Source organism: Bos javanicus, chromosome 5 (assembly GCF_032452875.1).
Source record: "Bos javanicus breed banteng chromosome 5, ARS-OSU_banteng_1.0, whole genome shotgun sequence".
NCBI lineage: Eukaryota > Metazoa > Chordata > Mammalia > Artiodactyla > Bovidae > Bos > Bos javanicus.
Genome location: NC_083872.1, coordinates 82655638 through 82667784, shown reverse-complemented (window position 1 = coordinate 82667784; position 12147 = coordinate 82655638). Strand labels below are relative to the sequence as shown.

General features: G+C 39.9%; 1 protein-coding gene across 13 annotated transcripts in view; it reads left to right on the top strand.

Moving 5' to 3' along the window:
• Positions 1-12147, top strand: part of PPFIBP1 (PPFIA binding protein 1) — a 206241-nt gene that overhangs the window by 192184 nt on the left and 1910 nt on the right. For 10 of the 13 annotated variants that reach the window (XM_061417541.1, XM_061417539.1, XM_061417538.1 and 7 more), the window contains 10 exons: positions 129-279; positions 532-660; positions 2695-2845; positions 3770-3881; positions 4026-4114; positions 7691-7813; positions 8889-9014; positions 9742-9930; positions 11133-11312; positions 12018-12083. In XM_061417541.1, coding sequence (XP_061273525.1) covers positions 129-279; positions 532-660; positions 2695-2845; positions 3770-3881; positions 4026-4114; positions 7691-7813; positions 8889-9014; positions 9742-9930; positions 11133-11312; positions 12018-12083 — 1316 coding nt within the window. The remainder of the gene's footprint in view (positions 1-128; positions 280-531; positions 661-2694; positions 2846-3769; positions 3882-4025; positions 4115-7690; positions 7814-8888; positions 9015-9741; positions 9931-11132; positions 11313-12017; positions 12084-12147) is intronic. The other 3 variants (XM_061417546.1, XM_061417550.1, XM_061417549.1) reach the window with 1 other exon arrangement.

Here is a 12147-nt window from a genome sequence, read left to right as displayed (position 1 = left end):
AAGTCACTGGTTTATAGATCAACAGAAGAAGAATTCTTAACAGTTGCTTAAACCGAGGAGGTTAACATCTAGGCGTGTTCATCCCATATTTTAAAATTCATCAAGTGTGTATTCTGTTCTTGGAATAGCTGAAACGGAGAAGGAGACACCGGAGCACCTAGATCTGGCTGGTGTATCTTCTCGGCCGAAAAATTCACAGGGAAGTAGTCCCTTCCAGATGTCTCCACCATCTCCAGATTCCAAAAAGAAATCCCGGGGTATTATGAGACTCTTTGGAAAGTAAGTAACAGAGCTTTGTCCTATATGTGGCTCAAATGTAGGGATGATTGGGAAACTGGCTAAAAATGGTTATAGGGCTTTTGTGATCCTTTTACAGAGGGAAGGTTGTGACTTGGGATTCATTAACTCATTGAGTCTCAATGTTTAAATCCAAATGTCTTTTCTAACCATACATACATAAGCATCAGTTTAAAATGTTCAAATTAAAGTCAAAGGTGTCTTCAGGTCTAATGTGCTATGTCTTCTTTACAGACTTAGGAGAAGTCAGTCCACTACATTCAACCCAGATGACATGTCTGAGTCTGAATTCAAAAGAGGAGGGACAAGGGCAACTGCGGGGCCCCGATTGGGTTGGTCTCGTGATTTGGGACAGTCTAACAGGTAGGAGCAGCCACATGAATGGACATTTGCATCACCTCCCAAGCCTCAAGGTCTTGTGAGCATCTGCAGTGTTGTTACTGACCCTGGGTTAGACAGCTGAATCCATTGCTTACTGCTGCACCTTTGGAAGCCTCTGTCATCTTTAGAGCAGTGCCGTTTGGCTGTGGTTAATGAGGAACTATACAGAAGGTGAGGGCTCTGTGAGCTAGGCGAGTAACCTGAGCTGAAATGTCAGCAACATCTGTACTAGAATGGCTCTTGGATTTAAATTTTACATAAAAAATAATTATAGGAACTCTAAATCGTAGCTCTGGAAAGATGGGAAAGTGTAGTGGTTAAGAAAAGCATCTACAGACTTGTGGTTGCCAAGGGGAAGAGGCGATGGGGGAGGGACGGAGTGGAAGTTTAGGATTAGCGGATGCAAACTATTATATATATGATAAACAACAAGGTCCTAGAGTATAGCACAGGGAACCATATTCGAAAGCCTATAATAAACTGTAATGGAAATTAATATGAAAAAGAATATATATATATATTTATGTATCTGAAATACTTCACACCAGAAACTAACACAGCATTGTAACTCAGCTATAATTAAGGGGGGAGGGGGAGAGAATAGGTTCTAGAGATAGAGTGCTTGGACCTGATTTCTGACTTCACCACTTCTTGTAAGCTGAGTGACCTTAACCAATTACTTTCATGCTCTCTGCCCCTGTTTCCCATAGTATGAATTAGTACTTACCCCAAAAAGATGATTGTGATGATTGAATGAGTTAATATGCTTTAAGTATCTGGCAAAAAAATAACTGTTCAGTATACATTAACAGGGCTTCCCTGGTAGCTTAGTCAGTAAAGAATCTGCCTGCAGCACAGGAGACATGGGTTTGATCCCTGGGTCAGGAAGATCCCGTGGAGAAGGAAATGACAACCCACTCCAATATTCTTACCTGGGGAATTCCATGGATAGAGGAGCCTGGCGGGCTACGGTCCATGGGGTTGCAAGAGTCGGGAACGACTTAGCAACTAAACCACCAAACATTAACAGTTAATAGATTCTGTGAAAGCACTTAAAAGACACACATTCTATCAGAATTCAGTTTATCAGGACTGTGTAATGTTTTATCTGTTAAGACTCTAAGAACTTTTCCTACACCTTTATCCCAGTTTAGGGCTGGTTTGGAACTGCTCCACATTCTTGCTAAACATCAAAGGGTGTGGTTGGCAAACATATAGCACAAGTCATGATACTAAATCTTTAAAAAGAGAATAGACTTAAAACCTTTCACACATGGTCCCTCCCACCCAGGCAGAACAGTGGGCACCGGTTTCATCAAGGAGGAGACTCTTTGGCCTTCTTCAAACACGGAGCAGTCTCGTTTGCCATATGTTCTCTTGTACACAGTAGAGGAGCTCTTTGTGCTGTTATAAAAAGAAATTTTCTTGTTCATTGCCCCACTGTTTTTTTCCAAACAAGAATGCTATTTGTAAAAATTGCATAAGAAGCTAATACAATATTGTAAATCAACTAGATTCCAGATTAAAAATTAACTTAAAAATAACAAAAGAAAGCAAACATTTACTTTGATTGCACTATCTCATGCTCAGGAATGGCATATTGCCCTCTTCTCATTGAATACCACGTGGAGAGAAATTGTAGTTCTAAAGTTAATTCAAGTTAGACTTGAGTTTCCTTCAGTCTGATCTAGTGTTCTCTGAAGACTCAACCTCTAAACAACACTGGTTGATACTAGTATAATACCTTGATCAGTGCGTTTAACTCAGTCTCCTTCCATAGAACATGGTCTTGTTAAATCATGTTGAATCTTTTGTGGCTTTGTTTGACACAAGGGAGCATGCATCTCCCTTATGAGGAAGTATCATTTCCTTCACCAAATACATCCTAAAAATTAGACTTTTCATAATCAGATGGGAATCTCTGTATCTATTAAACATGCAGTTGTTCTGCCCTCATGATAAGTTACAGGATTGACTTTGAACTGTTTTTTCATATAATCGTTCATTTTCCCATAGTGACTTGGATATGCCATTTGCCAAGTGGACCAAAGATCAGGTTTGCAGTTGGCTGGTGGAACAGGGTTTGGGGTCCTACCTGAATTCTGGCAAGCACTGGATTGCATCTGGCCAGACACTTTTGCAGGCTTCTCAACAAGACCTAGAGAAGGTGAATGCCTCTATTTTGTTTATACAGTGGAGACAGAAAATGTGAACATAGGCTTGTTTTATTTTCCAGAAAGGGAAGTGAGTAGGGCTAGTAAGTACTCTGCAAAAAGCTTGAGTTCCTGCTTTGTGCTTATTTTATCTCATGGACTTAAAAAGGGAGGACCTGGTCTTAATGATTCCTTTGAGATACTTAAGCCACTGGGCATTTTAATGAAAGAATAATTATAGAGCCATAATCATAAAGTTTCAGTTAATATTCTCAAAACCATTCTGTGGCTTTATCATTGGTCCGTCTTCTCAATGTAATATGTGCAATTCAGTTGTACTTTGCACAAGGGAGAAAAGCCCTACATTTTATGCCTAGTTATTTAACATTTCTTCCCAATTATTTAACATCTGGTGCAAAATAAGAGTGGGCTTCCCAGGTGGCGTTAGTGGTAAAGAACCCGTCTGCTAATGCATGTTAGATATAAGAGATGTGGGTTTGATCCCTGGATTGGGAAGATGCCCTGGAGGAGGGCATGGTAACCCACTCCAGCGTTCTTGCCTGGAGTATCCCCTGGACACAGGACCCTGGTGGGCAGTAGTCCATAGGATCGCAAAGAGTTGGACACAACCGAAGCGGCTTAGCACACATGCACGAAATGAGAGTAGAATTGGTGTTATGCATCCTACAGTTCCAATCTTGCAAAGGAAGGAGCCTAGTGGGAATATCTAGAATACTGCTAAATCAACTGCAGTGGTCTTGGCTTTCCGGGAGCCTTTTGTTCAGCAACATTTTATAGCCGGGGTTAGTATTCTGATTTAATGTAATTACTGAGTCTTCAATACTAGCTTGATTTTGGAGGTATTGGCATCCTTTGCCAATGGCTGCCATCCTATGTTGACAGAGCTGTAATGCCAGTGTTTCTGTTTACTATTTCAGGAGCTTGGAATCAAGCATTCCCTTCATCGAAAGAAACTCCAACTGGCACTGCAAGCCCTGGGATCTGAAGAAGAAACCAATCATGGAAAGCTGGATTTCAACTGGGTCACTAGTAAGAGGTTTTCAATTCATGGATGAGTGTGTATAAAATTATACACACACCCACACATACACACACATATATAGCTGCTCTTTCTTTTTCATCACAAGAACCGATGTTCTGTGGCTCCTTAATGGAACTCATTTCTATCCATAGGATGGTTGGATGATATTGGCCTCCCCCAGTACAAGACCCAGTTTGATGAAGGACGGGTAGATGGTCGAATGCTTCATTACATGACTGTTGTAAGTGACTCACTCCTAGGGTTTGGGGAGGCTAAAGTTACCTTTCTCTGAAAAACACAGAAATCGAGTAAGCAAAATACAGTGTTTTCACAATGGTTCCACCAGATTTTGAAGGTATTGCTTTAACTTGAGGAGAGGGGCAGGCAGAGTTTACTAAGTTGATGTTATGGGATTTGGTGATTGTAATAGGCTTGGGAAATTCTGAAACCCTGACTTAAGCTACATAAAACTTTATATATATTCAACAATGTAGACATTGATGTGTACACTTCTGAATGGGTGCATTTTATGATATAGAATAACATCTCATAAAAAGATTTAAAACTGAAAGTAGAGTTTTGCAACCCTGGCAGTTTCTAAGTGGTACACTTCTATTAGTAGTGACCACTAGAAAGGCTGCCCTTCTGACAGTACCATTGGAACTGTCTTTTCCCTTCCTTCCCCTTTTGAGAACTATTTCCTGAAACCCCCTAGCCCTTCTCACTTCAGCCCAGTTCTGCTGGAGTGAAGAGGAGACAGGTAAAGGTCGGGCTTCACTCGGATTCCTTCCTTACTGTTGTAAGGCTATTTCTAGCCTTCTGTCCAATGCATAGAAAAACTTTTCCCCACTTTACAACAGCAGGGAGAGATGGGTTGCAGGAGAACTTGTTCTAGACTTCATGGTACTAGGAGTGTCCTGCCTAAGATACTTTTTTTTAAATGGCTTTTTTGTGGTCTAGGATACGGATCCAACTACCACAAGTATCTTTTTTTTTTTAAGACAGTGGAAACTGTTAAATTAATTTTATTGACTTGGACCTTGCTGTGAAAGCTGTTAAAAATTGCTCTAATTACTTTTGAACAAAATTTTTAAATTAAATATGAAAGTCTTGTAGTATATTTTTCTCTTAATTTGTATAAGAATCATATACCCATATTAACTTTCCTTTATTTTTATATAATAGCTTTATTTTTTAATTGGAATATAATTGGTTTACACTGTTGTACAGTTTCTACTGTATAACACTGTGAATCAGCTGTAAGTATACAGGTATCCCCTCTGTCTTGAACCTCCCTCTCCCACCCGCATCCTACCCCTCTAGGTCATCACAGAGCATTGAGCTGAGCTCCCTGTATTATATAGCAGCTTCCTGCTAGCTTTCTATTTTACACATTGCAGTGTATATATATCAATGATATTCTCTCGATTCAGACAAGTACCTTTTTAAAATAAGTGGAAAGTTTCAAAGAGCTGATTTATTTAGGAATTTTTCAGTATCAAAGAAAGTTGGGGTCCAGCTCATTTTCTTCTCCATCACTGAAACAGAAGTTTGAACCACGGTGGGTACATCATGTAAGGTACAGGTAAAATAACACCAGCGTGTGGCTTGTTGCACACTTACTTTGTGCCAGGCACTCTGTTAAACTCTTTACTCATAATTAATGCTCAGGTCTCAGCAGTACTCGAGGTAGCACTCTGTTATCCCAGCTTTTAGATGAGGAAACAAAAGAACTGAGAAATCAGGTAACTTAACCATGTTGCCACTGTTAGAAGGTAGTAGAAAGTCAGAGTGCATTTGTGGCTGTTGGCCTGCCTATTTAGGTATGAGGATGTTCATACTGAGAACAGTGTGAATGTGAGCTGTGAGAATTTGCTCACCTGAGAATGTGAGCAAATTCAGACTGAAAATCACAAAAGGCAAACATAATTTTCATGTCTGTGAAAGAATAAATTACCTTAGAAGATTTGACCGCAGAAATCCTAAGTCATAAAAAAATCTGTTTGTCTGTAGTGTCCTGTATTGAATCCTGGATCAGAAAAAGGGACTAGTAGAAAAACCGGAGAAGTCTGAGTAAAGCCTGGGTTTACTTGAATTTCATTATTGTCTGTGTTAATTTCTTATTTTTGCTGACTATCATGGTTATATAGAGAATGACATATAGAGTTAACATTAGAGCAAGCTGAGCAAAGGGTGTGTGGGACTCTGTACTATCTTTGGCAACTTTTCTGGAAATCTAAAATCACTTAAAAATAAAGGATTTTTTAAAAATCCTCCCCTCAAAAAAGTGTGTTTTGATTTAAAAGAAAGTGGTCCCTACTTTTAAAATCCCTTAAACTAAAATAATGTTTTATTTACATTGTAAACACTATGCATTTTGATTTTTCTCTTCAATCTGACAGACTTCAGTTGGTTGAGAATAGCCCATGTGGAAATGTTTTGAATAGGTGTCTCGATCTTAGATTAAAATATGGTAAATGCCCTTTCTAACTTACCATCAAGCACTGCTTTTAAGAAGTCGGTCTAATAACACTAAGATATAAATCAACTATACTCCAATATAAAATAAAAGTTACATTTGAAAAGAAAGAACTTAATCTAGAAAAAAGGTCAGGAAATTATTTTTGCTTGGATCTAAGCTGTCTTATCATTTTATTTTAAAAATATCTCTGTAATAGGTTATTTTTCCCATATAGGAAATGTGTTCTTGAAGTTATGGTTGCTGGGAGGAAGGATGAGGGGAAGGGACAGTTAGGGAGTTTGGGATGGACATGTACACACTGCTATACTTAAAATGGATAACCAACAAAGACCTACTATAAAGCACATGGAATTCTGCTCAATGTTATGGTGGCTGGGATAGGAGAGGAGTTCGGGGGAGAATGGATACATGCATATGTATGGCTGAGTCCCTTTGCTGTCCAGCTGAAATTATCACAACATTTTAATTGGCTATACCCCAATACAAAATAAAAGGTTTTCTTAAAAAAAGAAAAGAAATGTGTTTTCTGTAAGGTATGCTAAAGTGGATATTTTCCTTATTTATTTTCTGGGTGTGTTTGGAAGTAGACTGGTACTTAGCTTGACCCTGCCTCCCCGTATCACCTTCTTGTAAAATACTTTGTTTTGGTGTGTTTGAGAAGTTCCCTATAGCCACAGACTGGTGAAAATTATTCTTAAAGGAATTGCTTGGTGATATATGTTGGTACTTACAATGTCTTCATTTCTCTTCTCTCTCTACCTCTCACCAAAAGCTTTGCATTGATTAAGATAGCTTTTCCCAAACTGTTCACATTTTCTGCTGGATAAGGCACAGTAATCTAGAACCAGAGATTTCTTGATGCTGGGGGATGGTATAACTGGAACAGTCTTCTGGTTTCCCTCCAAACTGCGATATGCCTCAGCTCAGAGAACCAGCCCTCAGTCATCAGTGAAGATCACTTGCACTCAGTTATTTGCTTTATCAAATCACGTCAAAGCGGGTCACTTTTCATAGTGGCTTAGCTACTGCTTTTCACACTGTGTGTTTCAGAGCTGTTTGGGCCTAACATCTTCCCTCAGTAGAAGAGAGATAAACAGGTAGAAATCAGCTTCAGTTGGAACAATGTGAATTTTGGTTCTCTTCTATTAATATATTGGGTCCTGGAGAAAATTTTGTTCAGAACAGGAAAAAGGGTTCTGTTACCAAATAAAAACTTTGAAAAACCTAACAGGCCTTTGAGGCCTATTGGAGGGGCCCTTCTCCTTTTACTTGAGTTTCCTGAGATCCTCCTGAGAAGGTGCTCCTGCCATCTCAGTTTTTTGTTTTGTTTTGCAGGATGACTTACTGTCTTTGAAGGTCGTGAGTGTGCTCCACCATCTCAGTATCAAAAGGGCCATCCAGGTCCTAAGGATCAATAACTTTGAGCCAAACTGTCTACGGAGGCGACCCTCTGACGAGGTAGCACCTGAGGCTGAGATTTCCGCAGCCCGTCCTTTCCATGTTTGTGACAGTCTGGGTGGAGAAACCAAGACCTATTTTTTTCTTCTCGGCACCTACATAGAAGGGAAACTGGCTCCCTCAGAGCCTCAAATCCAGCCTCATTTACTTCTTAGGCTTTGTGTTTCTGTATTCCTTCCTTTGGCCTTCTCTGGTGGCTCAGTCAGTAAAGAATCTTCCTGCAGTGCAGGAGACCCAGGTTCAATCCCTGGGTTGGGAAGATCCCCTAGAGGAGGAAATGGCAACCCACTCCAGTATTCTTGCCTGGAGAATTCCATGGACAGAGGGGCCTGGTGGGCTACAGTTCATGGGGTCGCAAAGAGTTGGACACAACTGAGTACACACTCATTCCTTCCTTTCCCCCATGACGGGTCTATCTGTGTAACTGAGCTGTGTTTTAGTTGTACTTCCTCCTTTCTTGGGTACATTTTATATTTCTGCCTCCTTAAGCCACAGAGTTAAGTCTCACTATAAAGACTTCCTTTCCTGGAACACTGCTTTACTAGTATGTAAAAAACTTAAAACTCTGGGACATACATTCATTAAAAGAGAGTTCAAGTTAGCAAACAACCTTTTCACCTTTACACTAAACTCCTCTCCATGAGGCACATTCTTTACTTTTTACTTTATTAAAATACTGAGTTTATTTCACATTATATTCTTATCTCCCCACCATTTCCATTTGTCTGACCATCAGTACTACCATATCCTATCATAACATGGCATACATACTTAAAACCTGGAGTTGCATCTTTACAAACTAAATTGGCATTATAGACGACACATTGTTGGCAATGGAACCTAGACAACATTTATCAGATACGACAGAGAAAGTTCTCACCCTTATAAAAAGGACAGCTAGATACCAGCTGTTGCAGACATGAAATAAGATGGAAAATTTTAACAAAATGTTTAAACTATGTTCTTAAAGAGACTTCCTCCCCTGAGGCAGGCTCTTTAGAGTTGGCAGGCAGGTCTAATATTTGGAACCCTGTAGTCAGTGACTAAAGCTCTGGGTGGTGGTTTGTCCCCATAGAACAGCATCACCCCATCAGAAGTTCAGCAGTGGACCAATCACCGAGTGATGGAGTGGCTGCGCTCCGTGGACCTGGCGGAATATGCCCCCAACCTCAGAGGCAGTGGTGTCCATGGTGGGCTCATGGTAAAACTCTGCTTTCATTTAAAATTGACTCCTTATCATTTTGTTTCCATTAGTCTAATGAGTGGGAGATTATCAGTTGCTTGTCATAATCCTGAAGTCATCTAACTGAACCTTTCTGTGCCATTTCTAGTGAATCTTTACTTTCAGAGTATTCTTCCCCATATTTTAAAATTAATGTCACCATATAATCTAGATTGAATTTAAACTGATTTCTCTTTTACTGTCTTCACTAATGTTGGATAACATCTGGCCATCGGCTTGCATACAATCATATTTTAAAACCTTGGGAGGGGTTTTAAATACTGCATTGCTGCACCTTAATGTTACCCATTCCGGTGTTCTTGCCTGGAGAATCCCAGGGACGGGGAGCCTGGTGGGCTGCCGTCTTATGGGGTCGCACAGAGTCGGACATGACTGAAGTGACTTAGCAGCAGCAGCAGCACCTTGATATTGCATAAGGAGTCGATTCCCAAAGGTGCCACTTCAGAGGTAGAAGCCCCAACTTTGTAATGCTTGGGTGTCAGGACCAGCCCTGCTTCTCACTAGCTTAGGCAAAACAAAGAAAAGATACTTAAATTGAAAATCAAAGTCCACAGTTTGTCTGTCCTCACCAGGCTGTCAAGAGAGTCATTGGAGATAAGTAAATGAAAGAGCTTTACCGACTATAAAGCGCGATCCAGGCATGTGTGATCCATGGTGCCTTCAACAGTCTTATTTTTCCCTGTAGGTTCTAGAACCTCGTTTTAACGTAGAAACAATGGCTCAGTTACTGAACATCCCACCAAGTAAGACCCTGTTGCGAAGACATCTGGCCACTCACTTCAACCTTCTGATCGGTGCAGAAGCCCAGCACCAGAAGCGGGATGCCATGGAGTTACCAGATTATGTACTTCTAACCGCAACCGCCAAAGTGAAGGTTGGTTCAAGCTCCTACCATTTTATAATTGCCTATAGCAAAGACTCAGTCTTGGCTGTTACCTGGCTATCCCATTTTCTTAGGTTTTCTAAGTTTTGTGAATGGGTTGAAGGTAAATGATTCTTTAAGAGTAGTTAGGAAAATGCATTTTTGAAGGCTTCCTTCTGGAGGGATCTTTGCTCAAATCATTTATTAGAGTTAACAGGAGTGAAGAACATGATGTTGGCATCTACCATTGATTTTTTTGCCAATGCAGAAAGTCCATGTCTTGGGCCCAATATTGATTGCCGTTATCCTATGGATAAATCAAGCATAAGAGGAGGATATTTTTTTTTCTCATAAATAACCAGACTTGTAAGTTAGGAAAGGATACTCAAGCAATGATTCAAGGTAGACCAGCACAGAGTAGATATCTTCAGATTTACCTGGATTCATGGATCATACCAAGTTTAGATCACTTTTTATTTTTTAAATCACTCTTCGGTGAACTCTTCTAAGTCTGTTATATCAATTAAATTAATGTGAAGATAGGGTTTATCAGTTCCTCCACAAACGTGGCACCTCCACTAACCCCTTTTAAAAGAAAAGAAAAAAGAAAAAAACACTCCCCCTACCCACTCAATACTTTCTCTTTAGCTCCCTTTCTCCCTTAAAAAAATGTGTCAGATTTGAAACCTCTGAAAGAGTCTGTTGTATATAAATTCTCAACATCAGCATCTCCTTTAAATACAGTCTCAGGTACTATCCAGTGAAAAGATGGATTTTTTCCTTCTCTCAAAGTTTTCTCCCTGAAAATGAGGGCTTCTTTTAGCAGTTACTGGTATGGATAATCATAGCCTCGCTCAAAAAGAATATACAATAATGGCTCTTTCCTCTTTTTGACCTTGCAAAATTGGATTCAGCCCTGAGAAATCTCATTGCATTAAGGTCAGTCACAATTAAGGCTCTTGGCTTTTCACAGTGACTACCCAGCTAGTGATATGAATAAGGAGAACGAGCTTAATTTTCTGAGATTCATAATGAGGATCATTTATCATATTTGGGTGTTAACCATATGCCTGAGATGTCTTTGTTTTTCTTATACCCAGTCATCGAATTGCTTTTCTTGGTAGTGTGAATACTTAAATTATATGTGTTTCTGGTCCTTTGTCATGTGAGTTTTATCAAGTCCCTGGTTGTTTTTGTTTGTTTTTCTTTTAAAGCCAAAGAAGCTTACCTTCAGCAATTTTGGGAACCTGAGAAAGAAGAAACAGGAAGATGGGGAGGAATATGTTTGTCCGATGGAGTTGGGACAGGCATCAGGAGGGACATCTAAGAAAGGATTTAAGCCTGGTTTGGATGTACGCCTGTATGATGAGGATGACCTGGACCGATTAGAGCAGGTAAACGTGACACCATAGGCCTGTTTCAAAGTTCTTTCACTGTTTGAAAACTTTGTGTGCTGTCTACTAACTAAAGATGTTTTCTTCAAATACCTAATAATAAAGATAATAGTAAGATAATAACAAGCACTTACAGATTGTTTGCTACATCCCAGGTACTAGCCTAAGCACATTACATGTATTAATATTCAGGGTATCCTAAAACATAGGGAGCATTGTTATTCCCATTTTAGAGATAAGGAAACTGAAACACAGAATGCTTAAGTAACTTAAGACAGAAGAGCTGGTAGAATTGCTGGGATTCCAGCCTGCCAGGCTGGCTTCAAAGCCTGTACTATTTACCTATGTTATGCCTATCTCAGTATTAAGGAAATCTACATACCAAAACAAGTCAGGAATGGACACCTCTTACTCCTTAGCCTTTTCAGTATCAGGTCATGGATCTGAGTATTGCTTTCAAATGAATATTCTTTGGTGCCATTGTCAACATCAGAGCTTTGGGCTCAATGTGCCAGCAAAGTGTTTTTCTTCTCATTTTTAATGTCCAGTTGCAGTCGTAGGAGGAGATGGCTTCGGAAGTATTCTGTTGCTCCCACCCCATTCCTTGCCACTTGCACTGTTTCTTCTTAGACTTGTGTTCATTTTGCTGCATTTTTCTTGAAATTGTGCAAATGAGTCTGTCATGTCGTGGTGTGTTCATTGCAGATGGAAGACTCAGAAGGGACAGTGAGACAGATAGGTGCATTCTCTGAGGGCATCAACAACCTAACTGTAAGTTGTAAAACGAATTTCAAATATTCTAAAAATAAGCTTGACAGTCACCCCAAAGGGGACT